The sequence below is a fragment of the Lacerta agilis genome, chromosome 8 (genome assembly GCF_009819535.1).
Source record: "Lacerta agilis isolate rLacAgi1 chromosome 8, rLacAgi1.pri, whole genome shotgun sequence".
NCBI lineage: Eukaryota > Metazoa > Chordata > Lepidosauria > Squamata > Lacertidae > Lacerta > Lacerta agilis.
This window is the reverse complement of record NC_046319.1, coordinates 78,511,800-78,539,711: the sequence shown is the minus strand read 5'-3', so window position 1 is coordinate 78,539,711 and position 27,912 is coordinate 78,511,800. Positions and strand designations below refer to the sequence as shown.

The 27,912-nt window shown below is 47.5% G+C and overlaps 1 protein-coding gene across 1 annotated transcript; it reads left to right on the top strand.

The window, feature by feature from the left end:
* The first annotated feature begins 413 nt into the window (after nucleotides 1-413).
* Nucleotides 414-27,605, top strand: SPRED3 (sprouty related EVH1 domain containing 3). Its single transcript, XM_033159416.1, is given in 10 exon segments — nucleotides 414-498; nucleotides 18,271-18,422; nucleotides 19,277-19,296; nucleotides 19,669-19,701; nucleotides 19,703-19,799; nucleotides 19,802-19,837; nucleotides 22,347-22,414; nucleotides 24,547-24,708; nucleotides 26,870-27,110; nucleotides 27,113-27,605. Coding segments are annotated over 9 exon segments (1,275 nt in total). The 5' UTR covers nucleotides 414-498; nucleotides 18,271-18,274; the 3' UTR covers nucleotides 27,583-27,605.
* Nucleotides 27,606-27,912: the final 307 nt, after the last annotated feature.

Below are 27,912 nucleotides of genomic sequence, written 5' to 3'. Positions count from 1 at the left end.
CCAGGGCATTAGGACCAGGTGGAAACCGCTGTCTACTTCTTCCTTTCTCATCTTTGGATTCTGTCCCCCCCCTTCCCGCCCCCACCCCCAGCTCCTGGCCTTCACCATCGGTGTAAGAGACACAGTCCTTGCGCCCAGTTTTTGGTTAGTATCAACCTTGGACAGGGAGGAAGGAGGCAAGATGGATTGGGGAGGAGGGTGCGGTGTGTGTGTGGGGGGGCAGTAGGCAGAGGTGGGTCGGGGGAAATGGAGGGGGGCGAAATTGTTAGAAGCGATGCTAATTTGTCTTAGCTGAGGGGGGGGGGAATGGCTGCTAATGTGTCATCCTCTTTATGATGATGAATTGCAACCTGTTCATATATGTGCATATATCTGGGCATGCATATGAAATTCTAATTGATGGGGGAGGGCGTGGGGGGGGAGGAGGAGAAGGAAAAGAGTCAGTCCCATCAACGTGAATATGCGAAGCTAACGTGCTGTAACGGCCATCGATTCACAGTGAGTCATTATTCTGCTATCTATCTATCTATCTATCTTCTATCTATCTCTCCCCCTTTAAATATTTCGCTTTCTTCAAATATATGATTATATGAATATGTGTATTTAGAAATCACAAGGGGGGCATGTCGTGTGTTGCTTTAACAGCCCCCCATCTTTGGAAGAGGTACATAGAAAGGATAAGAAAACATCACCCCCATTCATAAAAAAATCTGCATGTTCTTAAAACCTTTTTGCCAGGGTAGCGGGGGATGATTTTATTAATCTTTTTTATCTCTGCTTTTTTTAAAAAATTAAAACAGCAACAACGGGTGCTTGGTAGCTATAGCTGTATCCCCCCCCCCTTTAAAAAGATGTTCCTCCTCCATCCATACGTGGTGGGTTGGTTGGTGGTGGGTTTTTTTTTCAATGAGTCTTTCGTTTTCTTCAGACGACGAAGGTGGGTCTTTTTTATGAATGGGATTCAATCCCACCGGAAAAAAAGAGGTGGGGGGTCTATTTGTTTGTGAATCGAAGCCATTTGCATCTGGATTCATTCATAAAAAGGCATCTAGAAGATTCATGGCAGGGGGCTTTCTTTTCATCTCTTGCCTGTCAGTTTTGGATGCATGGGGAGGGGGTACAAGGGAGGGGGGGCTGTTTAGCCGGCTGTGTCATAGTGGAAGGATCTGGGATTGCTTCTGGATGTTGTTGGTGGGTTTTTGTTTTTTTTACAGCCCTGGAGGTGTTGTTAGGAGTGGCGTGGGGGGGGGGGGAAGTGAGATCTTCCTTGTCTCTCTGTTATTTGTCCTCCTTACACCCTGAGTTTGATACAAAAAATATATATGCCTGTTATACATGCATTAATTTCCCCCTGTTCACCTGTTGTTTATTCAAGAAACAGGGACAAAGAACCTAGTCTAGGTCATGTGACCCTCCATTCACAAAAATCCAGCCCAGGGTTTCCATTGAGATGGGCTGAAGGAATAGGCGGCTGGGCCATAGAGAGGCGTACCTTCCCCAAGCCCTCCTGTTCCTAGCGCTGGCAGAGGAGGGAGATAGGGGTAGGGGGCTGAGAAACAGGAGAGGTGGTCGGGTTTTCGGGTCTGCAGCTCTCAAGAAAAAAAATTGTTGACAGCCTAGAACATACATCTGGCTTGGGAGGGTTGGGGGTGGGGAGGGCACATTTTTTATTTTATTTTATTTCATTTATTTATTTATTCCTTCAATATATGCACCAACAACAGACTGCAGTTCTGCAATAAGGTTTGAAACTGGAAGTATGTATTTGAAATGTGAACCTTCCTTGCCTGGTGGAGGGAGGGGGTGGTGGTGGTGGAAATCTCTGTATATTTGTCCTAAAAGGAAATTAGCTGTATGCATAATTTTCCTTCAAATATATGATTATAAATGGGGGGGGGATTTGATTCATACAGAGGGGGCTGCAGGATGTTCGTGTTAATTCGTGGCTGCAGGGGAGGGGAGAATAGATTAGGATTTATTTTATACCGCCCCCCCCCACTAGAATAAATGTTTTGCTTACCAAGGCCAGAGAGGTATGTGTTTGCATCAAATTTATTTCATGGCATGCTGTGTGTATTTGTGTTGGGGCGAGAGGGAGCATATAATTTTTTATTCTCCCCCCCCCCCTTTCATAATAATGGTGTCGTTTTTATGTGAATTTGTCCTTATGCCAACTGGACGTGTTTAGGATTTGTTAAAAAACAACAACAACCCCACAAAACTTTGTATGGAATATATCACATTTCCCCCCACCTTCCTTTTGGAAAACAAAAAGGGGGGGCTATTAGAACATTGTGGGAAAGAAGGGGGCATGTGTTGTGCTGGAAAATGGGGAATTGCACTGGTTTTGTGCATTTTTCGTGAAAGGGGGATTGTGTATGTTTCAGTTTTTTTTTTTAAAAGTCAATTAAGAAAAACACACAAATAAATAGACAATTCCTCTGTTTTTCTTCACTTCTTCCCCTTGCCACATAAAAAAAACCGAGGAATACATCTCTCCACTTTGCCTCAACATCTTTGATCTTGTAATACTTAATGTCGTTTTCCATGGCAACGCATTGTGATGTCACCTGTATGTTGAAAACACACTGTGTGTGTGTGTGTGTGTGTGTTTGAGAGAGAGAGAGAGAGAGATGTATATACATTATATTATATGCATGAGGGTCTGATACTCCTGTCTTTGACTGTTGTTGCAATGACACCCCCCCCCCAAAAATTTTTTGATAGAAAATAAATCTTTTCCCTTATCCTGGACAGCTGGGCTGTGCTACAGATTCTTAGTGATAGAAGTGGGGGGGGGGTTTCCTATATGGCACAGTGTTGATCCTGGGTTATTTATTCTCTTCACCTTTCTTATCTCCCCCCCCCAAAAAAAACTTACAATGCAAACCCCTCTTTGTGCCATTAAAGGCGGAAACACAATACGGAGTGTGGAAAGGAAGACTCAAGGTGATGCTTTCTAATTGTCTCTTTTTCTGTGCCCAAATTTCCAGCATTTTTATCCCCCGCAATAAAAAGTTGGTGGGTTTTGCTCCGGCAAAGGATGAAAGAGGCTTTCTCTTGCAGTGTAGCATTTTGCAAAAGCAAAAAAAAAAGGTTTTGTGTTTCTTTTCCCCTGCAAGAAATGTTAAGAGCAGGGTTACCAGGATGGAAGATTTCTCGGAGTCGGTTTTGAACGCAGGGGTGGAATACGGCTTAATGTTCGGAGTCAGGTCGGGAACTGTAGGCGAATTCGGTCTTGAGTGCTGGTGTGTCATTGTCTAGTTTTGGGAAGAGCTTGTGTTGGTGCCTCGGGATTCTTGGAAGAAATCTACACAACTGATTTTAAACTGGATTCCGAGTCGATCCTTTGCCGCGAGGGACATTCTGCCATTCTGTCTGATCGGGCCTAGGGGTGTCTTAGAATTCCCAGAACCTATGCCGACTGATCATTCCCAGATTCCCAAGATTCTTTGCAGGGGAGCCATGATGGTATACAGAACTGGCTCTGTGTTTGCAATGTAGACATGACCTTACCTTTTTGCAATGCTGACTCATTGCGTAACCTTGGCCGGTCCTTCCATCGCCTTTCCTTGGTGCTGTGCAACATTTGGTCGATCCATTGGTTGGAGGGGGAAAAAAACATTATTTGATTCATTTTAAAAAAATGTTCCTGATTTAATTGGGCCTCATAATAGTTTTATTTTTTTTTTAAAAAAAAAAACTGAATACATGCAGCTCGATACAACATGGATGGCACAGGGAAAAACATGGAGGGAACATAAATCCCGTTTTCTCTGACTCACGCAAGAGGGAATGCCTGTTCTAAGATGGTGCCTGCAAAGACATGGAAAGAACATGGCTTATCTAAAAGCAGCACATGCATTACAAACAAACAAACAAACCGATCGTTTTATTTGCCTGCAGGTTCACGCAGCTTCCATTCATCGATTGCACGCATGAGTTTTAATCCATTAATTAGCAAAGGTTTGTTTCTGTCAGGCAGCAATCCCTGCCTTTTCCCCACCTGTGAAATGGGTACGATCGCAGCCCCAGTGACGCAGGATAAAATGAGTTCTAATTTGCAGGGCACGCAAACCCTCCTTTTAAAAGCCTCTCCTCTGTGGGGAGAAAGGTGATTTGAAACCCGGCATTGTCTTTGCTAAAACGCTGCCCTCCTCTCCCCAACCCCTTTCCTTTTAACAAGAGGTGCAGTTCGAGATTTGCACCCGTGGACTTCCTTGCGGGCCTGGTTCTTTGACGACTGAAGCCCACTGGGGACTCGTCTTGTATGTGGTCAAGAAAACACCTCGTAAGCCTGCGAATGTTGTAGTAGGGAGCTATGGGATAAGCTAGAGACTGGAGCATGGGCAGGGAGCCTCCCAATGTGGCTCGGCTTTTAAATTTCCATCGCCTCTGACAATGGAGCTTGCTGCCTGGGGCCGGTGGCAGCTGAAATCCAGCCCCTTCATTGAATCATAGACTTGTAGTAGTCCGACCCCCTGCAATGCAGCCTCAACGTGGGGCTCGAACCCATGACCTATGATTCAGAGTCTCATGCTCTACCAGCTGAGCTGGAGGGCAGCAGGTTCGGGCCCTTGGATTAAAGCAAGAAGCCTGGATGGCCTTAAAAGAGGATTAGGCTACTTGCCACGATCTCTGTGTCCTCCTTCCACCGCCTCTGAATCCCACTTGCTGGAATCATCGAATTACGGGGTTGGAAGGGACCCAAGGGTCATCTAGTCCAACCCCCTGCAATGTAGGAATCTCAGCTAAGGCATCCATGACAGACGGCCATCCAACCTCTTCTTAAAAGGAAGGAGAGTCCACAACCTCTCGTGGGAGTCCGTTCCACCGTCTTAACAGCTCTTACTGTCAGAAAATTGTTCCTGGTGTTTAGTCGGAATCTCCTTTCTTGCAAGTTGAAGCCGTTGTTTTCGGTTCCTACCCTCCAGAGCAGGAGAATACAAGCTTGCTCCATCTTCCGTGTGACAGATTTGAAGATGGGTATCCTATCTCCTCTCAGACTTCTCCTTTCCAGGCTCAACATAACCCAGCTCCTTCAACCGTTCCTCATCAGGCTTGGCTTCTAGACCCTTGATCATCTTGGTCGCCCTCCTCTGCACACGATCGCAAATACTCTCGCACTCTTCCTTTCATGCTTCCTGTTAGGGCATCTGGTTGGCAGGACGCTGGGCTATAAGGGCCACTGGCCTCATCCAGCCAGGCCTCATCCAGCCATCTTAGGTTCTTAAGAGTCTAATCCAGGGGTCAGCAAACTTTTTCAGCAGGGGGCCGGTCCACTGTCCCTCAGATCTTGTGGGGGGCCAGACTATATTGGGGGGGGGAATGAACGAATTCCTATGCCCCACAAATAACCCAGAGATGCATTTTAAATAAAAGCACACATTCTACTCATGTAAAAACACGCTGATTCCCGGACAGTCCGCAGGCCGGATTTAGAGGGCGATTGGGCCAGATCCGGCCCCCGGGCCTTAGTTTGCGTACCCATGGCTCTAATCCAATGGTAGCCAACCTGGTGCCTTTCAGATGTTGGGGGACTACAACTTCCACCACCCCTCTCCGCTGACTACACTGCCTGGGGCCGATGGGAATTGTTGCTGGACAGTATCCAGAGGCTGGTTACCCCTGGCCTGGGAGCTGAGGAAACTGTACTCTGGAGCAGGCCCTTAAAAAGAGACCCTGTGGATCCAGACCACAGGTCTGTCTGCTGCAGTCTTCCATCCTGGTCCCATGAGCTCAGTGCCAGATTTATGTATAAGCTAAACAAGCTACAGTGGTACCTAAGGTTAAGAACATAATTCGTTCTGGAGGTCCGTTCTTAACCTGAAACTGTTCTTAATCTGAGGTACAACTTTAGCTAATGGGGCCTCCTGCTGCAGCACACACGATTTCTGTTCTCGTCCTGAAGCAAAGTTCTTAACCCGAGGTACTATTTCTGGGTTAGCGGAGTCTGTAACCTGAAGCGTCTGTAACTTGAAGCGTCTGTAACCCGAGGTACCATTGTATACCATTTTGGGCCCCCCCAAAAAATTAAAGGGAAAAAAGACCTGGAGGTACGTTTCCAAAATATAAGATAAAAAACAAATAAAATAAAACCTACATACAGCAACAGTGTTTTGTGTTGTGTAGCCTTCTATGATGTAAGTAATGGGCCCCGCCTGCTAGCCTGCTCCTTAAAATATCACTGGTTTTAGATACCTATTAGGTCCATAAATTACCATATATTATACCGTACAGTGGTACCCGGGTTACGTACTTCATCCGTTCCGGGTTACAGTATGTAACCCGAAAAGGACGTAACCCGAACAATTCGTTCTGCGCATGCAAAAACCTCAAAAAACGCTCTGCGCATGTGCATATCATGCGTGTATCGGGTTGCGCTTCCGGGTTAGCGTAGCTCATAACCCGAAAAGTACGCAACCCGGAGCGTACGTAACCCGAGGTACGACTGTATATTCAACACAAAAAACAGCAGCAATTTGTTGTTGACAAAGGACAGCTGGACATATAAAGGGCCCCATTACCTTCAGTAATTTAGGGCCTCATCAAACCTAAATCCAGCCCTGGCCATGAGGTGGACATGATGATGCAGGCCCTGCAATCTGTCTCCAGCATCAGGTCTTAAGAGCTTTGTTGTTGTTCAGGTCGTGTCCGACTCTTTGTGACAACATGGACCAGAGCACGCCAGGCACTCCTGTCTTCCACTGCCTCCCGCAGTTTGGTCAGACTCATTTTGGTAGCTTCGAGAACACCGTCCAACCACCTCGTCCTCTGTCGTCCCCTTCTCCTTGTGCCCTCCATCTTTCCCAGCATCAGGGTCTTTTCCAGGGAGTCTTCTCTTCTCATGAGGTGGCCAAAGTATTGGAGCCTCAGCTTCAGGATCCGTCCTTCCAGTGAGCACTCAGGGCTGATTTCTTTCAGAATGGATAGGTTTGATCTCCTTGCAGTCCATGGGACTCTCGAGTCTCCTCCAGCACCATAATTCTTAAGAGCTACACTGGCTCAAAGCACAAGGAGTCCCACGTGGGCACTTCCGGTATCATCAAAAATATGTGGACCCAGAGCCAATGGCAGGGCAGCGGGGTAGCTCAGTCGGCAAGAGACTCTTAATCTCAGGGTTATGGGTTTGAGCCCCACGGTGGGCAAAGGATTCCTGTACGACGTTTCTGAATGCCCCCAAAATGCAACATGAGACTAGAACCCTGCGGAAGCCATTGCGGCAAGGACATCCCACCCCTTCTCAGCTCTGAGGTCGGGAGAACCTAAGAACGTAGGAGGAGCCCAGCAGGATCAGGCCAGTGGCCTCACCATCCGGGCATCCTGTTCTCACAGTGGCCAACCTATTGCCTGTGGGGAAACCCACAAGTGGGTTTAGAGCGCAAAAACACTCTCCCCTCGCCGCCTGAGGTTTCCAGCCACTGGTATTCGGAAGCCTCGCTGCCTCCGACTCAGTCGGTGGAACTCGGGGTCGTGGGTTTGAGCCCCCACGTTGGGCAAAAGATTCCCGCATTGCAGGGGGTTGGACTAGATGACCCTTGTGCACCCTTCCAACTCTTACAATTTCTGCCGTTCTTAAGCCATTGTGGCTAGTGGCCATCGATAGCCCTGTCTTCCCCAAAATTTGCCTAATTCTCTTTTAGAGGACGGTTGAGCCGAGATGTAATCTCCAGAGGGGGTGTGGGTGAGGCAACAATTTGTGGACTCCCCGAGAAAGGGGCAGTTGACGGCGGCCTGTCACGGAGTCTGCCGGTCCGCAGTTCAACCGGGTAAGCGTTGTACACACACCAACGGAAACAATGGCTTATGAATCCTGGGTTTGCAGCTCAGTGAGGTGTGTGTGTATACACACCCACACCCCTTGCAGGTTTCCTAGTCAAAGGCAGCCATGATGCTCAAAGGCATCTTCTTCAAAGGCAGCCATGATGCTCAAAACTGTGCGGCGTTGCATAGCTAACAACCCAGCCTCTGCACATCGAGGCGGCTAAATCAGAAGGCTGTTGGGTATTGGTTTTTACATCTCAAAACTTTCTCTGGTGTCCAGTTCCTGGAGCGTCCTGTGACCCTTCAGAAATATATAAAGGTTTGAGAAGGAACTATGGATCTGGTCGAAATCGCCTGCCCCCCCCCCAAAAAAAACCAAAACACAACTGCCTTGGCTGCTCAGGTTTCAGGAAAGTTCGGGTTTGGATTCCCTGAACCACAGACCATGGAGCCAATCCCAAAAAAACCTCCGCATAAAATATATTGGGAGTCAGTGTGCAGTGACATCTCTAATCTTGCAGCTGGTTATATTATTATCTGGAACTAGAAGGTCGACGGATTTTTTTGCGGGGGGGGGGGAATTGTGGAGAAATGACAAATATCTGTTGCGGTGGGTCAAATGCGACGAGTGGTTTAGGTTGTGTGTTTGTGGATGGTGCATCCTCCCCCCCTCCCAAAAAAAGTTCTCAAAAGCCTCAGTACTCCTCCCTGTTTACCCTGTGCCGGTAAAAAATATGCAAACCATATGCCTTTCTTGCATTTTGTGCCATTCTTTGACAGAAACTAGCCTCTCGCTTCCTTTCCTTTCCTTTTAGTCTTTGTCAAGAGCTCATGAGGACTAGCGCCTTGTTTCTTGATTTAAACAACAACAACAACAACCCCAACCTCTGAGAACTAGGATGCTCGGCACCCAGCAGTAGCTGCTACGCTTTTTGCTATAGAGGCCTCATCCTGTTCTTCCCAGGGAGAACTTGCGAGCCGGGCAGTTCAGCCTGCTACACCCTCAAGCCTTCCTCCCAGGCCTCCTGCCTCGTCCCTCCTTTGCGTTCTGCTTCTTAATGCATTGTTCCCTGGTATCGCTGCATGCAGCAGGCTTCATGATCTGCGCAAGGGTGTATTTTAAATCTGTTTACCATACATGCAAGCTCCCTCTTCCAGTAAGCTGGGCTGTTCTTTTCATTACAGAGAGAGAGAGAGAAGAGAGAGAGAGAGAGAGAGAGAGAGAGATAGAATGAATATGTGGCACCCCTTTTAAAATGTGGCTATATATACTTTAGCGCACAGAAATTTGTGAGCGGGTGGGGTGGGGTGGAGAGGGAGAATTTCAAATCTGTGCAAGAAAATTGTTTCACTGGTTGTGACGAGCGGTGTGTGTGTGTGTGTGTGCAAAGATGCCAGAAAGAGGAAAGTGCGAGGGGAGACAACTGGGTGTGCCCAGGGGCACCTCACCTTTAAAAAAAATAAAAAATAAAATAAGAGAAATCAAAAATTAATTTAAAAACCTCTAGCGAAAAGAGGAGGGCTTGGGGATGGAGAAGCCCCTGCATGGCACCGGACCAGACGGCCTTTGCTAGAGCGAAGCAGCCCACACTGCAAGATTTGGTAACTACTTTGTGTAGCGAACATGGAGTGTGTGTTTGTGTTAGAAAGGGGCAGCGCCGGCTGATTATTTGAGGGAAGGGATCTGTAAATTGAAAGCCACACATATGTGGCTGTATGTGCATTTGAAAGCATTGCTGTAATGGAAAATGCCGCCGCCGCCGTCCCGCCCCGGCCGCCTTAAGCTGGCCTTTCCTTCTAGCGGCAAGCAGTATTCTTCTGTTTATCAAACTGCACATTTTCTCTCTCTCCCGTTTCCTTCAGCATTTCGAAAAGGGCATTTCTGTCGAGGTTTGGGTGGTACGTGACTGTCTTTGACCGACTAAGATTTGGGTGATTCATCCACGGGCGGCTCTAGGTTTTGATTCGCGTGATGGTGGCAGGTTCGGGCTTTTTAGGGGTGGGTGGTGGAACCTGCCAGCCCCGCTTTGGAACCAATTCGTTGGCTGGTGCAGAATCACTCCAAAACTGCTCTCGAGTAAGGTGCACGGCAATAACACCAGGAATTTGCCATGCTTGCTGTCTGCAGAGGCTGCACAGTCAACCTGCATCGGATCCTTGGGTTCGCAGATGATGCTTTTAAGAGAAATATTTATTCTCGGCCTCCCAAACAGGCGAGGGCCACTTCTGCACAGCGGATGACTTTTCCGACGTGGAATAAATCCGAATGCAGCTGTTTCCTGACTGCGTGCTTTGCTGTCTGCAAGTGGCACGTGTTTTAAGCCCAGGATGGAGGCCGGTTTAGGAACAATGCTGTGCGGTGCCACCCCGCCACATTCCTGAGGACTAGCCTCTTAGGACTGGATCTCGGCTGAATAAAAAAAAAAACCTTCTCGGTGTTGCTTTTTGATCCACGAACATCCCGTTGCAGAAGCCGTACACCAGGCTTAAATCGGTTGAAAGGTTGTTAGAAATGGCCTCGCGGAATCAGACCAAAAAGCCATCAAACCCAGTGTTCTGCTCCCGGCAGTGGTCCGCCAGACGTTCCTGGGTATGCGAGCCATAGATGTTTCACCCCAGTGTGTTGTCTCCAGTGTTTCGTTGTCATCATCCGTGGGCCGAGGAGGATGTCAAAATGGCCCTGGCTTGGTTGCATATCTAATTGGGAAGCAGTTTTTCTCTAGGCTCTGATCCTCATCACTAGCATTCGCATGTGGGCAAGAGACTCAGGTTGTGTTGTGCAGAAGGTGGCCCAAGGGGGGGTGTTAACAAGCAGAGGACCAGGCATTTGGGCTGACAGAGACCCACTTTAATCCTCTTGCTAAGGGACCAGGCCAGAGGCAGCAGCTTTTTAAAGGAAGAAGGAGTTTGGATTTGATATCCCGCTTTATCACTACCCGAAGGAATCTCAAAGCGGCTAACATTCTCCTTTCCCTTCCTCCCCGACAACAAACCCTCTGTGAGGTGTGTGGGGCTGAGAGACTTCAGAGAAGTGTGACTAGCCCAAGGTCACCCAGCAGCTGCATGTGGAGGAGCGGAGACGCGAAGCCGGTTCACCAGATTATGAGTCCACCGCTCTTAACCACTACACCACACTGGCAAGCTGGTGGCTCCTTGTGTCACCCGTTCACTGCAGGCCTGGAAGCTGCAGCGTCCCTGTTCGGCCACCTGCAGGTGTGGCGCTGCAGGGCAGCCGAGATGAAGCCATCACCCCACGGTCCCCGAGGGGCTTGCAGGGTGCCGCAGAGAAAGCAAGTACCAGGCAAGTAGATGCTTTGCAAAACGCCGCCTGCTTCGCCAGCCCTAGATACAAACCAAGCAACATCCTGATCTAGGGCCTGATCCACCACCAGGAAGCCCTTCCGAGCAGGATCCTTTGAGACGAGTGGGAGGTGCATGAGAGCACCGCCACGCCTGAAGTTGGCAACCTGTGCTCCGGCTGGGTTGGACGGGCCTTGGCGTGTGTGCATGTTTGTGTATCTATTTCTAGGGCACACACTTTGGAACTCCCTGCCGATTGACACCAGGCAGGCGTCTTCACTGCAGTCTTTCTTCCTGCCTGCTAAAAACATTTCTGTCTACGCAAGCCTACCCAGACTTGTGGGACGCGGGTGGCGCTGTGGGTTAAACCACAGAGCCTAGGGCTTGCTGATCAGAAGGTCGGTGGTTCGAATCCCCACGACAGGGTGAGCTCCCGTTGCTCAGTCCCTGCTCCTGCCAACCTAGCAGTTCGAAAGCACGTCAAAGTGCAAGTAGATAAATAGGTACCTCTCCAGCGGGAAGGTAAACGGCGTTTCCATGAGCTGCTCTGGTTCACCAGAAGCGGCTTAGTCATGCTGGCCACATGACCCGGAAGCTGTACGCTGGCTCCCTCGGCCAGTAAAGCGAGATGAGCGCCGCAACCCCAGAGTCGTCCATGACTGTACCTAATGGTCAGGGGTCCCTTTACCTTTACCTTTACCCAGACTTGTAGGACTTTTCACCTGGTCTTTAGCTCGCTGCTGATTTTAATTGTTTTCTGGGATATTTTTATTAATAATGTTTTAACTGTTTCAATGGATAATGTGGATGTTCTTCATGCCTGGAATTTGGGGCTGCTGCCTGGGGCTCCCTGGGAGTTGGGATTCCAGCAAGAACTGGAGGTCCACATGTCTCCTTCCCTTGGTTTGCAGAATAAAGGCACAATTTTGGGGGGGGGGCTCTCTCCTTTTTTTGGTAGTGTGACTGTAGGGAGCAGCGCACGTTGAATTTTTCAGTTTTCAAATTCCCAAAGTGGGGGGAAGGGCAGGGCGCTAAAAAGTTGTAACGTGACTTGGGAATTGAAAAGATCGTTTGGTGAAATGAATACAATTTAATTTTGCCTGGTACGTCAAAATGTGTGCAAAGTTGCACAGAGATCGTTAAAACGTGTTTGCCAAGTACTTGCAATTCTGTTATATATGATCATTATTTAGCATTTTTCAGAAGGTAAAGTTAAAATGCTTTGCTTTTCCGAAAGCAGCTTATATGCCTCTTCACCAGATGCAGACTTTCCGACCGAAATGTTGTCCAGTCACAAAAAAGAACGGCGGATTTGAATTCCTCAAATCCCCCCAAAGCATATTTTTAAGACCCTTAAAAATGTTAAGACCCCTCCCCCAAAGGACACACCCTACTGTAGGGAGGCCAAAACCTCAACACTGACTAGATGGTGCTTTTACAAAACTCTGTAATGTTCTCCACATAAGCTGAGGATAGGCAAACAAGATATGAACGGCACTCACGGTTGGATTACTGCAACGCGCTCTCTGTGGGGCTACCCTTGGGGTCTGTCCGGAGGTTTCAGCTGGTGCAGAATGCAATGTTTAGGTTAATTGCGGGGGGTGGGGCAGACTGCCTCTGGCACATAATATCTTGCACATGTTGTTACTAACATGTAGTCTCTGTGCAGCTTGGGACCAAATTACCCTGTATCAACAAGCAGGTATCTGTGGTCTGCAGCATAGTCTCTGCAGCAAGTCCAAAAGAACTCGGAAAATCAGAGCAGGGCCTTTAGTGTGGCAGCCCCTGCCCTGTGGAATACCATCCCTGTTGAGGAGAAACGGCAGACGTCCGTTGCCTGCTCTTCCCGGAAGCAGCCGAAGACATTGGATAAACAGTTCTTGACCCCAAGTATCCGCTTCTTAGGTCTTCAGTCCTGTTGTCAATGTTATTTGTTTGTTTCTGTGTTTCGAACTGTTTTTTAATTATTTTGCCGTGAGAGACGGTGGTTCAGAAAGCGATCAATAAGTCAGCGTTAAAAATAATAATTACCTATCTTTAGGTGCCGGGGGAAAGCGTTTTTTCTTTTTTCCATCAGGACTTTTGCTTTCAATTATCTATGGCCTTTTGCTGCAAGTGGGATGTTTTAATCTGCTTTTTAATAAAGAGAATTCTCTTTTATTATTAAAAATAATAATCCGGGTTTAACGTATGTACCGGTATGTGTTCCTTTAAAACATGGTAAGTCGCTTTGAGTTGCCGTGGCAAAAAAGCGACAATTAAATTTAATAAATCATAATAATGCCACATTTTTAAATACACACACACACACACACACACACCCTTCACCTGTGTTCAAAATGTTGAATGCTGGGCATGAACAGGCATACATTTCAACCGCTGTGCAAGCGTTGTGCAAGCAGATGAGGACGATGCTGAATAAACAGTCGTCTGAAGGTTTGCCTGCCTGCCTACACGAACTCTGCATCTGCCTGCCTCATTTGTTTATGCTCCTGCAAACGTTCAACTGGTTTTCCACCCTCGTATCTCTCCCTTTTTCTATTCTTCTGCTTACTCTCTCATATCAAGGACGCCTCTGGATGTGCCGGCGCGGCGGCAGCAGCAGCTGCACCCAGAGGCCCTTTGCACCAGATCCGAAACCAACACCCTCCGCCTCCTTCCTTCCAGTCAAGGCGAGATCTCCCCCCCCCACACACACCCCTACCTGCCCCACCCACAAGCAATTAATGATTAACTTTGCGAACAAGGTACCGAAAAACATCTGCTTGCTATAAGAATCAGATTAGATCGGAGTTTTGCATAATGCTTGGCAGCGGAGGCTGCTGTTCCAGGGACTGGGGGCAAGGGGCTATCTGCCTTTTGCCAACGTTCGGCCGGGGCACAAGTGCGACACCTGCTTGGCATGCAGAACGTCCCAGGTTCAACCCCTGCCTTCTCCAGATACATTTTTAAAAAATTAAAAAGAGATGATGGTTTAGACCAGTGGTCAGCAAACTTTTTTCAGCAGGGGGCCGGTGCGCCGTCCCTCAGAACTTGTTAGGGGCCGGACTATATTTTTTTTTGGGGGGCGGAAATGAACGAATTCCTATGCCCCACAAATAACCCAGAGATGCATTTTAAACAAAAGGGCACATTCTACTCATGTACAGGTGAAACTCGAAAAATTAGAAGTCCTTTTATGTAAGCAGTTGTTTTCATTCGCTACTGGAGTTTAATATATGAGAGAGACTCACGACATGCAAAGCGAGATATGTCAAGCCTTTGCTTGTTATAATTGTGATGATTATGGCGCACAGCTGATGAAAACCCCCAAAGCTGAAATTGTCAATTTGGGGTTCTCATCAGCTGTACGCCATAATCATCACAATTATAACAAATAAAGGCTTGACATATCTCGCTTTGCATGTCATGAGTCTGTCTCATATATTATTTTCACCATTTAAGTTGAATTACTGAAAGAAATGAACCTTTCCACGATATTCTAATTTTTCAAGTTTCACCTGTAAAAACAAGCTGATTCCCAGACTGTCTGCGGGCCGGATTTAGAAGGCGATTGGGCCGGATCTGGCCCCTGGGCCTTAGTTTGCCTACCCATGGCTTAGACATCTACAGGAGACCCCGGGGAGTTATTAGGCCAGCCTTTGCCAACCTGGCGCCCTCTGAATGTTTTGAACGCCAACTCCCATCAGCCCACAGCAGATGTTTTGTAGTGCAAGCCTGATGAGGAATGGTTGAAGGAGCTGGGTATGTTTAGCCTGGAAAAGAGGAGGCTGAGAGGAAATGCGAGAGCCATCTTCAAATATCTGAAGGGGTGTGGCATGGAAGAGGGAGCAAGCTTGTTTTCTCCCCTCGCTGGGAGGGTAGGACTCGAACCCATGGCTTCAAGTTACAAGAAAGGAGATTCCGACTCAACATCAGGAAGAACTTTCTGACAGTAAGAGTCTCCCTCAGGAGGTTGTGGACTCTCCTTCCTTGGAGGCTTTTAAGCAGACGTTGGGTGGCCACCCATCGTGGATGCTTTAGCTGAGATTCCAGCACTGCAGGGGGTTGGACTAGATGACCCTCGGGGGTCCTTCCAACTCCACAATCCTATGATTCTCCGATCAGGCCGGTACATCCACTGCACTCTTTTCGGTGCCAGCTCAAAAACATTTTCGCCTATCCAGACAAGGTAGAAAGTTGACGTGTGTTTTCATCGGGGTCGCAGCTTATCGCCAGTTTTAATTATTATTTTTAAACGTTTGAAATGGTTGTTTTTACTGGGAATGCCGTTGTTTTGCTCCTTTCGGTAAACCGCTTTGTTTGTTGTTGTGGTTAGAGACCCACGATACAGGTGAAAAGAGTAGCGGAAAGCCTGAAAGGATGCGCAAGAATATATACCTGGGTTGAGGATTTGAGCCGGGCCGTAGAATTTCCCCATCCCTGGTCAGCCAGAGCGGATGACCTGAGAGGTGACACAATGGCTGAGCAGAAGCTGAGCTACGAAGTGACTAGTGCGAATTCTGCCTTTGCCTTCAGCCCACTTGGTGGCCTCATGCAAGCCAAACTCTCAACCTCAGGGCTCCTCCTTACGAAATGGAGCTCGGAGGGGAGATGACTCTGACCTGCCTTACAGGGCCGTTCTCACGGTTGCAACCGTTTACTTCAGGCATTTTGGATCATCTAAAACGGGTCAGCAAACTTTTTCAGCAGGGGGGCCGGGCATTTCTATGCCTCACAAATAACCCAGATGCGTTTTAAATATAAGGACACATTCTACTCCTGTAAAAACACGCTGACCGTCCGCGGGCCGGATTTAGAAGGCGATTGGGCTGGATCTGGGCCCTGGGCCTTAGTTTGCCTACCCATGATCTGAAAAGACGACTCTCTTGAGGCAGGGAAGGGAAGATATTTCAGGGTGAGAGACTGGAAGAAAGGAAATCTACCTGGGGAGTGGAGGGAGGGTCCACCTCTTTCAGTTCGGGAAAAGCCACGTTTGAAAGAGGACTCTCCATTCCCCTTTCTCTTCCTGTTTTTGTCTTATCTAGATTAGTTTCTTTCATTATGCTTAGTGCATTGCATTGTTATGAAAAAGCTTTCATACAATCTTATGAAATCATCTTCATCATCACACCTCTTTCCCCTGGATTTTGGCACTTGGAAGTATATATTTTTCAGACTCAGGTGCTGCAACCTTCTAACATTTTGACTTCACCCCCCCCCCAAAGGTGAAGTCTCCCTCCCGAGACAGATGGATGCCAACAAACCAGCCAACCTTATAGGGTGGATTTGATTTAAATCAAATTGATTGTAATCACGATTTAAATCACTAGTCGGTAAGACTTTATTTAAATCTCTTTTTTTTACAGAAAGACTCATTCTTGCTGGTATAATCTTAATATCTACAATCAGATGAAGGTTTCATTTTCGGGATAATAATTTTTCAGAGTGGTTTTTACAATTATATCAGAAATTACTGATTTGGTTATACGATTATAAATACATAGACAGAGAATTATGAAATTATTGTGAGGTTTAACAAGTTAACTGTTTATACTTGGAATTTTTTCTGCTGCTGTCCTTTATTGGAAGGAGAAAAATGATCATTTCCTTAATAAACAATTTATTTAACTAAAACAATAACATTATAGCATATGTATCCATGTTTGTTAACTGATGTGGTTAATTTTTTTTAATTTTTTTTAAAACCTGGACTGAGTTTTAGCACACATAAAAACTAAATCCTTATTTCCCGATGAATAGCCTTTGGACTATAATGTAACTTAAATAGAAAACTATCTTTAGAAATATTTTTTCCTCCAAAAGCATTTTATTTTTAAAATCCAATTTAAATTTAAAAATCCTATTTAAAAATAATAAGAATCTGATTTTTTATTTTTATTTTTAAAAAATAGGATTTTTTTTTATCCACCCTGCCTTATTTCTGTAATTGCACGTTTTTAAATATTGCATTGCAATGTTGTGTTGCATGCAGTGTTGTGTTGCAGGTAATAGAAGACACCCATCTTTCTCGGGAGACAATGGAGGTGTGCACATTTGGGGGTGAAGTCAAACCGTTGGGAGAGTTACGGCGCCTGCTGTAGTTCTAGAGACAGATGCAGGAGAGACATGTTTTGTTGCAGCAGGCAGAGGAAGGCGTCCGGTTGTGCTGTTGCAGATGCAGCTTGGCGTTCCTTCTCTCTGCACTCCTCCTAGGAGTCCTTAAACAACAACAACAAATAGTAATAAATTGGTTTGTTTGTGTTTGTGAGAGAGAGAGAGAGAGAGAGCAGAGGACTGTTTTCTCTCACGGCACATGATGCTTCTGGGGCTCAGGAGGGTTTCAAGGCAGCTCCTCCCTGATTGCTCCTCCCCTTTGCCCTCTTCCTCCCCCCCTTTTATCTTTTAAAAAATGCTTTATTAATTTACCAATAAAAGATCATCAGTAAACTAAGAAAACCGTTGTAGAAGCAATATGAAGTCATATTTTAAATTTGATGTATAATTTGAAAGAGACTATTGTAAATTTATGTTTATTATTTGTGCGATGTAAGATTTAACGTTGTGTTTTATGTTTGAAATCCTTTTTTAAAAAGAAATATAAATTTAATAAAGACTTATTTTAATAATAATTTAAAAAATCATCAGCAACAATCCATAATCAAAAGAAGTAAAAAAGGAAAAATAAAAACACAGCAAAAAAGACGAATAATAATAATAATAATATAATAATAATAATAATAATAATATATAATAGTATTTTATTTCTACCCCCCCCTTCCCAATCCAAAGACCGGGCTCAGGGCGGAGAAAAAAACAAGTATTTTCTCAACATACAAACTCATTTCAGGACTACAAACCGCATTTTAAACAATCTGTGCGTAAGATTCCTGGGAAGAATTTGCCTTCGTATTTATACTTTTCTACTTTTCACATTCTTTCTGTTCCTCGTTCCTCCGTATCGGTTTGAATCCCTTACTCGTTTTCTTTTGACTTCCCTCTACCTCTTCACAGTTCTCTTACCATTCCGTAATCTGTATTGAGTTATTGAACTGAATGAGCTTCCCCCTTATATCTGCGAATGTAATCAAGTGTGTTGTTGGAGCCATGTTTTGCCAGGTAGTTTTCAAAACAGCCCCGTTCCTTCTATCTTTTTCCCCCCAACCTGGTCAGTGCAGAGTGGTTTCTTCCTAATTCTGCCATCTCTTTGCCCTCGTCCTTCCCCAGTTACATGGTTCGGGTGCGGGCTGTGGTGATGACCCGAGACGACTCAAGCGGGGGTTGGGTGCCCATGGGCGGCGGCGGCCTGAGCCATGTCATGATCTCCAAAGTCCGGCACCCGGAAGAAGGACGGCATCGCCAGTACCTGATCAGCGGGAGCGCCTCCGGACCAGACGGTGAGAGGCGGGCGGGGAATTTATTCGGGCACCGGGGAGAGGGGGGGGGTTGGCGACGTGCAGCTGGCCGGTGGAGAAAGAGAGGTTACAAACAATCGAAATAAACTCAGCCTGAAATCCTTGAGAGACACCGGACGACACTGAGCTAGATGCAGGAACCGCCCTGACACCCGAACCGTGCGTTTAAAGCGCCATGAGGCCGCTTCAGATAGTATCGGTATCAAAACGTTTATTGGCATCACTTGCAAACATTCAAAATAAATAGGCCAGTACGATCTCATCGCCATATCCTCAGCACAGTCGCTTGCCAAAGGGAAGAGGAGGCCAGCAATCCATTTCACCCTCTGGGTCTCCAACAAGGGCAGGGTCCTGTAATGTACTTCGGCGGCAAAAGATCAAATAGAGGAATCCACCATAAGACGCACCGAAATAAGACGCACCTAGTTTTTAGAGGAGGAAAGGGGGGGAAAGCCCTAGTTTTTTGAGGATCAGCTCAAATTTGTGCAGCTTTTTTTGCAAAGGGAAAAGCCCTGGTTTTTTTGAGGATCAGCTCAGATTTGTGCAGCTTTTTTTTTGCAAAGGGAAAAGCCCTGTTTTTTTGAGGATCAGCTCAAATTTGTGCAGCTTTTTTTGCAAAGGGAAAAGCCCTGTTTTTTTGAGGATCAGCTCAGATTTGTGCAGCTTTTTTGCAAAGGGGAAAAGCAAAGCTTTTTTTGCAAAGGGGGGGGGGAAGCAAAGTTTTTGCAAAGGGGGAAAAGCAAGAGGAAAAGCCCATTTTTATGGGGTTCAACACACATTTCTGCAGATTCTTAAGGAGCCCTTTCTACAGTTTGCAGAAAGATAATCTAATCAGCCAGTTACATGTGGCTGGGAAACAAACAGCCTCCCTCTGCAGGCCCATTCAACAATGGAGGCCTGGGCAAGGGGGCGGGGCCCAGAGGGAGCTGGGGAGTCTTATCTCCCGATCTCTTGCTGATCAGCTGCTGAGCGGGGTCCTTTCAACACCCCCTTCTCTCTTTCTTTTTAAAAAAGCAGGATCTGCTTTTGGCCCCTGGGCAATTCGGCTCCAGGGACCACCACTCACTCCATAAGAGGCACAGACATTTCCTTCAAGGGGCGGGGCGGATGCAGACTGGGGGGCGGAGCCAGCCCTTTCTCCCCTCTCTCCCAGCCTTTGACCCCAGGTGGCGGCTGTTTCCCCTCAACCCCCTTCTTTCCCTTACGGCAGACCATCTTAGAGTGTGCTCTCAAGAGGGACCTCCGTCTACAACAAGGTGAACCCCATTTTCCACCACTGGAAAGTCGGAGACAACAAGTTTGGCCTCACTTTCCAGAGCCCTGCAGACGCCGTGGCCTTCGAGAGGGGGTGCAAGCTGCCCTGGAGGAGATTGCTGAAGGTGAGGGGCAGCGCGGTGGTGTTGGGCATGGTGACTTGCAAAGTCAGGGCTGCATGCCAGGTTTTTCGCACTCTGCACTCACCCCATGCTTTTTCAACATCGACATGAAGCTGCTGGGAGAGATCATCAGGGGGTTTGGGCTGGGTGTTCATCAGTATGCGGATGATACCCAGCTCTGCCTCTCTTTCAAATCAGAACCAGGAAGTTCCTGTGTGAGTGCCTGGAGGCGGTTGGAGGATGGATGGCGGCTAACAGATTGAGGTTGAATCCTGACAAGACAGAAGTACTGTTTTGTGGACAGGGGAGGGCAGGTGTGGAGGACTCCCTGGTCCTGAATGGGGTAACTGTGCCCCTGAAGGACCAGTGCGCAGCCTGGGAGTCATTTTGGACTCACAGCTGTCCATAGAGGCGGTCAATTCTGTGTCCAGGGCAGCTGTCTTACCAGCTCCTATCTGGTACGGCAGGCTGAGACCCTACCTGCCCACGGACTGTCTCACCTGAGTGGCGCATGCTCTAGTTATCTCCTGCTTGGACTACTGCCATGCGCTCTACATGGGTCTACCTTTGAAGGTGACCTGGAAACTACAACAGATCCCGAATGCGGCATCTAGACTGGTGACTGAGAGTGGCCTCCAGGACCATATAACACCAGTCCTGAAAGACCTACAGATGGGCTGGGTATAAATAAATTTTATTATTATTATTATTATATTATTATTATTATTATATTACTACCCAAAGTGGTGTGACCCTGTGTGCTGGCAGAGCATTGTAGTTAAGAGAGCAAAGGCTGTGATGAGAAGCCCCCCACCCGACCGTCCCAGATCACCTCTCGCCAGGCAGCCTTAGAGAAGGAGCACCCTCTCGTCAGATGTCAAGGAAATAAAAGACTACCCGACTTTTAGAAGACGTCTCAAGGCAGCCCTGTTGGGCGGGGTATAAATAATAAATCACTACCATTCACCTCTGCTTCCTCCCTGCATCCATACAACACGGGGGTAATGGTGGCTGACCTTACAAGGTGGTTGTAAGGATCACTGTGAGTGTCAATGTATGTAAACAACAATATATAAATGCTAAGTTACGTTATTAGTGTTTCCGGCCCGGCCCGTGCCTGACATATACAGTGGTACCTCGGGTTACGTACTTAATTGGTTCCGGGTCGCCGTTCGTGACCCAAAAAGTACGTAACCCAAAAAATCGCACTTTGCGCATGCACAGACTGCGCAGGACGCTTCTGCGCATGCGCGCCGGAAAACACTTCCGGGTTACCGGAGTACGTAACCCGAAGCGGACGTAACCCAAGGTACGGCTGTATTGTATGCATGCCTAGAACTTAACCCAGAAGCCTTTGCACTCTGGCTTGGAGAATTCAGTGCCACATTTTACTCTCTCTGTCTCTTTATTTAGATTGCAAGGTTTCTGCGCTCAAGAGCAGGGTGGGTTTGATTTAAATCATTTTACGTTTGAGGAGGGACTCTGCATTCTCCTTTTTCTTTCTTTTCCTGTTTTTGTTTGTATTTAGATTTGTTTCTTTCATTATGCTTAGTGGATTGCATTGCATCATGAAAAAGCTTTAATACAATCTTACGAAATCATCATCAGAACTCTATGCCCAGGCTTTTGGCACTTGGAAGTGTATATTTTTCAGACTCAGGTGCTGCAGCCTTCCAACATTTTGACTTCAATCCCCCCCCCCCCAAAAGGTGAAGTCTCCCTCCCGAGACAGATGGACGCCAACCAACCAACCTTATAGGGTGGATTTGTTTTAAATCAAATCGATTTTAATCACGATTTAAATCACTAGTCGGTAAGACTTGATTTAAATCTCTCTCTTTTTTTTACGGAAAGACTCGTTCTTGCTGGTATAATCTTAATATTTACAACCAGATGAAGGTTTCATTTTTGGAATAACAAATTTTCAAGAGTAGTTTTTGCAGTTAAATAAAAAACTGATTTGGTTATACTATTAGAATTACATAGACCAGAGAATTATGAAATTATGGTGAGGTTTAATAAGTTAACTGTTTATATTTGGATTTTTTTCCCTGCTGCTGTCCTTTATTGGAAGGAGAAAAACGATCGTTTCCTTTATAACAATTTAAAAAAATTATTTAACTAAAACAATAACATTATAGCATATGTATCCATGTTTGTTAACTGATCTGGTTAAACAATTTAAAAAACAAACTTAGCACACATAAAAAAAACTTAAAACAAATGATTATTTCTTGATGAATAGCCTTTGGACTATAATGTAACTTAAATAGAAAACTATCTTTCAAAAGATTTTTTTTCCTCCAAAAGCATTTTATTTTAAAAAAAAATTTAAATTATTTTATTTTATTTTATTTTTTAAAAATCATTGATTTTTATCCACCCTGCTCAAGAGTGCATGGTACTATTTCCAGCCTAGCTGAAGCTTTGCTGTTTAAAATGGGGTGGTTTTTTTTTTTTGTATGTTTGATTTGGTGGCGTAACTTTTACTTCTCCGTTTTCATTCTCTCAGGTTCCCTCTCGCCTTCCTCTACCTCCTCTTCTCAGGAGGATGCCGACGGGACAGATGAAGCTCTTGCCGTAAGCAGTTTCCTGACATTTCAGGCGCGGCACTTACTCCCTCGGCAGGAATCATACAATCACAGAATTGTAGAGTTGGAAGGGTCCCTGAGGGTCATCTAGCCCAACCCCGGGCAGTGCAGGGATCTTTCGCCCAACGTGGGCTCGAACCCACGACCCTGAGATTAAGAGTCTCATGCTCTACCAACCGGACTACCCCAGCAGCTCTTCCACCAAAAACACCAAAGGGTTGCGTCCCGACATTCGTCAGGCCCTTTGGAATAAACGGGCAGGACTAGCTTAGCTCCATTAGTTTCACTGGGTCTACTCTGAATCTAATTTAGTTGGGTGCAACCCAAAATCTGCACAGGGGAGTGCTTGCTGCACAAGATGGACCTGATCCTGCACAGCTCTTATAATCTCATGAACATCCCAGAAAATCCCAGAATGCATGTTTCCTGCTTGGCAGGGGGTTGGACTGGATGGCCCTTGTGGTCTCTTCCAACTCTATGATTCTATGTTTTGGTTTGGCTTTCCAAAATCAAGATTCTTTCCCTCATGATTACCAACAAAGGGTTTGCAGGGGCAAGTGGGCTGACTCTTAATGCCAGGTAGGCCAGATGGACAGAAAGCCAGGAAACACATTGGGTGAGCTTGGACCGCTTCTCTCCTTCTCTCTCTCTCTCTCCTCTCTCTCTCTCTCTCTCAGCCATAGCTGTCAAGTTTCGAGATTTGAAAATAAGGGACCAGCAGTCTCACCTATCCTGGGGACAGTCACATGTCAGTGGTGGGCGGAGCCAGAAGCAAAAGTGGGCGGAGCAGCAATGTAAACTCCAAGCGGGCTCGGAGCGGAGCAAAGAGGAGGGCAGCCATGTGCTCTGCGCGATGGAGCCCCATCTTCTTCTTGTCTGATCCCATCAAAACAGGACAGGAAGCAGCAGCTGCTCAAAGGCAGCCAGGCTCCGCCCGCCAGCTAACCCTATTGGCCGGCTGAGGGGCTCGGGGGCAACGGATAGGGGCTGATTCAGGGGGAGGAATACACCCCCCTGTAAGCACGGGAAACGGCTCCCACTTGCTTTGAGGGCTGAGGCTTTTCTCTCCAAGTAGGCGAGGTCTTCCCACCCAGTCCCTGGCCAGCAGGGGAGGAGCTGCTTCCTTTAAAAACGGGAAATTTAAGGGAAATAAAAAATAAGGGAGAGCAGCGGGAAACTGCTTGAAATAAGGGAGAATCCTGGGGAAAACGGGATACTTGACAGCACTGCTCTCAGCCCAGCCCTACCTCACAGGGTTGTCGTGACGATAAAATGGGGAGGAAGAGAACCCACGTACCCCACTTTGAGCGTCACAAACTTGCAGTGTAATGCAACGGATTAAAATAAATAAACACCCTGCGTGCCTCTCGGTGGGGACTGAGCTTTTGGACTTCAGAAACGGGCATCTAACCTGAGTCGCAGTTTGGCTTCAAGCCACCTCCATGCCAGTAGGGGCACTGTGGGCCAGGCAACTGAGAGGAGAAAGCATGCCTGGACCAGGGGTCAGCAAACTTTTACAGCAGGGGGCCGGTCCACCGTCCCTCAGACCTTGTGGGGGGGACGGACTATATTTTGGAAAAAAATAATAATGAACGAATTCCTATGCCCCACAAATAACCCAGAGATGCATTTTAAATAAAAAGGGCACATTCTACTCATGTAAAAACACGCTGATTCCCAGACTAAAATACTTAATAAAAAAAGACACCCCACAAGCATTGCAGCAGCTGCACAGTTAGGAGATGAAATTAATGAAATCCGAGACTATGTGTATGATGGACCCAGATATGGGGGGAGGAATTGGGAGAACAATAAAAATAAAACTGAACAAAATCAAGGAAAATTTACCTCAGACTCCACTAAGGGAAATTACTCCTCAGAGAAGGGGGCCAATGAAAAGACATCCCTACCATCAGGGAGTGCTGAGGGAAAAGTTAATAAACCCAACAAGACAGATCCTCCTGAAATCTTTTGCTGGAAATAAATGCAACAGGACCATCCGTGGACCGGATTTAGAAGGTGATTGGGTCGGATCCGGACCCCGGGCCTTATTTTGCCTACCCATGACCTGGACCAAGAGTTAGTGTGGGACGCCGCCAACTCTTTTCTCTCTCTTTCTAGGTCCACACAGACAGCGAGTCCTCGTCGAACAGCCGCAAGGAAATGCTTCCCAAACCCATCACCATCGTAACCAGTGAGTCCTCCGCCAGCTGCTACTTGCAGCCCCCAGTCTCCGAAGAGTTCTCCTTCGGCACAGTGCAAGGAGCAACGTCAAGCAGGCTGGTACGTGTCCGGGGCTGGGGTTGTCTCCGGGGCTTCTGGGTTATCGGAAGTGGTTGTTTCGAGTAGCCCTCGCGGTTTATTTATGTAATAATTCATTCATTATTATACCCTGCCCATCTAACTGGGCTGGCGTCTTCCGACAAAATTACAGGGAAAACACCATCATTGAAAACTTTCTGATTCAGGGACAATCAAAAGAAACATTTAGACAATATAGAACAGTATCGAAACGATTTTTTAAATTGCAGAATAGGCATAGATAGTCCCAGAGCGTTCCACAGTTCTGCACAGCATATTGCTGTGAGCAGGGCTTTTCAACTCTTGACAGATGTGAAAGATCAGAGAAGAGAAAGGCTTCTTTGTGTTGTCAAGGAGATGGGTCTGTTTACCTCAAGTTAAAGGTAAATGGACCCCTGACCGTTAGGTCCAGTCGCGGACGACTCTGGGGTTGCGGCGCTCATCTCGCTTTACTGGCCGAGGGAGCCAGCGTACAGCTTCCGGGTCCTGTGGCCAGCATGACTAAGCCGCTTCTGGCGAACCAGAGCAGCACACGGAAACGCCGTTTACCTTCCCGCCAGATCGGTACCTATTTATCTACTTGCACTTTGACGTGCTTTCGAACTGCTAGGTTGGCAGGAGCTGGGACCAAGCAACGGCAGCTCACTCTGTCGCGGGGATTCGAACCGCCGACCTGATCGGCAAGCCCTAGGCTCAGTGGTTTAACCCACAGCGTAGAACTAAAATAAATGAGATTGCAAGGAAGCTCACACTTCTCATTGAGTTTGTATACATACTTAAGGTACGTATGCAAGAGGCTTGTTTATAATTATGTTTGGGTATGATTCCTGTTCTGTTTTATACTTTCCGTATGTCCCGTGACCATATTATAGTTTCCTCCGATATTACCTTATGTTACAAAACTCACTCAATATCTGCCCTAAAGCTTTTGTTATCACAGTAACCTCTGAGATATTCTTTGATTACTATCCACTCTTTATTAACATCTTGTATCGAGTTTCTCTCACTAACCCGGTTATCCTTGCTAACTCTAGGTATTCTACCAATTTGGTCTGCCGTTCGATTTTTGAGGGGATGGTTTCGCTTTTCCAATTTTTCGCAATTAGAATCCTGGCAGCAGTTGTGGCATACCTGAATAGTGGTCTAACCTCTTCTTGATTTCTGTTTTCATGATTCCTAATAAGAGAGGCTTATTACAGTTTTTCGCTCCATAAGACATAAGAGGCACCTAGTTTTTAGAGGAGGAAAGGGAGAAAGCCCTGCTTTTTTGAGGATCAGCTGAAAGTGGTGCAGCTTTTTTTGCAAAGGGAAAAGCCCTGCTTTTTTGAGGACCAGCTGAAAGTGGTGCAGCTTTTTTTGCAAAGGGAAAAGTCCTGCTTTTTTGAGGATCAGCTGAAAGTGGTGCAGCTTCTTTTTCAAAAGGAAAAGCCCTGTTTTTATGGGGTTCAACTCACGGTTCTGCAGCTTCTAGTCCTACAGCCATTTCTACAGTTTCCAGACAGATAATCTAATCAGCCAGTCACATGTCACTCGGGAAACAAACAGCCTCCCTCTGTATTCAACAATGGAGGCCTGGGCAAGGGGGCGGGGCTGGAAAGGGAGACTTATCTCTCTCCCATCACTTGCTGCTCAGCTGCTCAGCGGCTTCCTTTCAACACCCCCTTCTCTCTTTGTAAAAAAGAGCACGATCTGCTTTTGGCCCCTAGGCAATTCGGCTCCAGGGACCATGCATTCGCTCCATAAGACGCACAGACATTCCCCCTTACTTTTTAGGAGGAAAAAAGTGTGTCTTATGGAGCAAAAAATATGGGGTGTGTGTGTGTGTGTGTGTGTGTGATGCCCCAGAATTCTTTAATCTTTTTGCATTCCCACCACATATGCAAGTATGTTCCAATTCCTTTTTCTTTTTTCTTTTGGCTTATTTTGTGTTTCCCAATGTAATTCTTAAAAAAAAAATTGGTGTGGCGCTCGCAAATTTTGATCCTGAAAGTGTGGCCTGGAGGATCAAAACTGAGAGCCATATGCTTTTAGGGATTTTGCATTTTAAGTGCTCGTGGTGGTAGCGCTTGCCTGGGTTTCTCCGCCTTGCTTCGGCTGTGTGATGACCACACCTGTCTCCTTTCTGCCCCCTTCCCCGCGGCAGGTGCAGCCCCAGACCTTGCAGCAGCTGATGCTCCCCGACGAAGAGGAGCTCGAGAGCATCACCCCTTGCAAAGACCTCTGGGTAACCAAAGGCTACGAGGACTACCGCCGGGCGGTGGTTCAGAAGCGGCAGATGGACCCGGACAAAATCGACATGTGCGTCCACTTCGAGAAGGGAGGCGGCGGAGGCGGCAAGTCTCCGCGGGAGAAAGAGTACTGCTTGCCCCCCGGGGCCGAAGGGCGCTCAAGGACCCCAAGGCCTCGCCGTCCTGCCACATCCACGGCGCCCCCTCACCCCCACGGCACAAGCCCCTGAAGGAGCAGCAACAGCAGCAGGCGCCCCCCGGGGCGCGGGGGTGGAGGAGGACACGGTGCCCCCGCTGCGTCTACTGCCGGGACGTCTTTAACCACGAGGAGAACGGGCGCGGGCAGTGCCAGGACGCCCCCGACCCCATCGGCCGCTGCGTCTACCAGTTCACCTGCATGTGGTGTGCGGAGAGCATGCTCTACCACTGCATGTCGGACTCCGAAGGAGAGTACTCGGACCCGTGCTCCTGCGACACCGGGCACCCGCACTTCTGCATCCGCTGGATGGCCCTCGTCACCCTCTCCCTCGTCGTCCCCTGCATGTGCTGCTACCTGCCCCTCCACGCCTGCCACACGTGCGGCGAGCACTGCGGCTGCTGCGGCGGCAAGCACAAGGCGGTGCGGTGAGGAAGCCCCGGGAGGGGTTCGACGCGGGGCGCAAGGGTTTTTGGCCGCCGAGGCGGCAGGCGGCAGGGGCCAGGCAGCTTGCCGAGAAATCTGGAGTTTTGCTTTCAAGGGCCTGCTCCTCCCCGCTCCCCGATTCCCTCTCCTTTCCCCTGCCTTCTTACGACACTTTAGGGGGGGGAAGGGTGTGTGTGCATTGTGTCCCGAGGCTGGCTGGCGGAATCCCGTTTCGATTCGTTTGTGCCCTCTCTCTTTTTGGAAACCGGGGGGCCTTTTTTCCGCAGCGTGTGGCGTGGCAAGGAGGGAACGGCTGTGGGGAAATGGATGGCGACA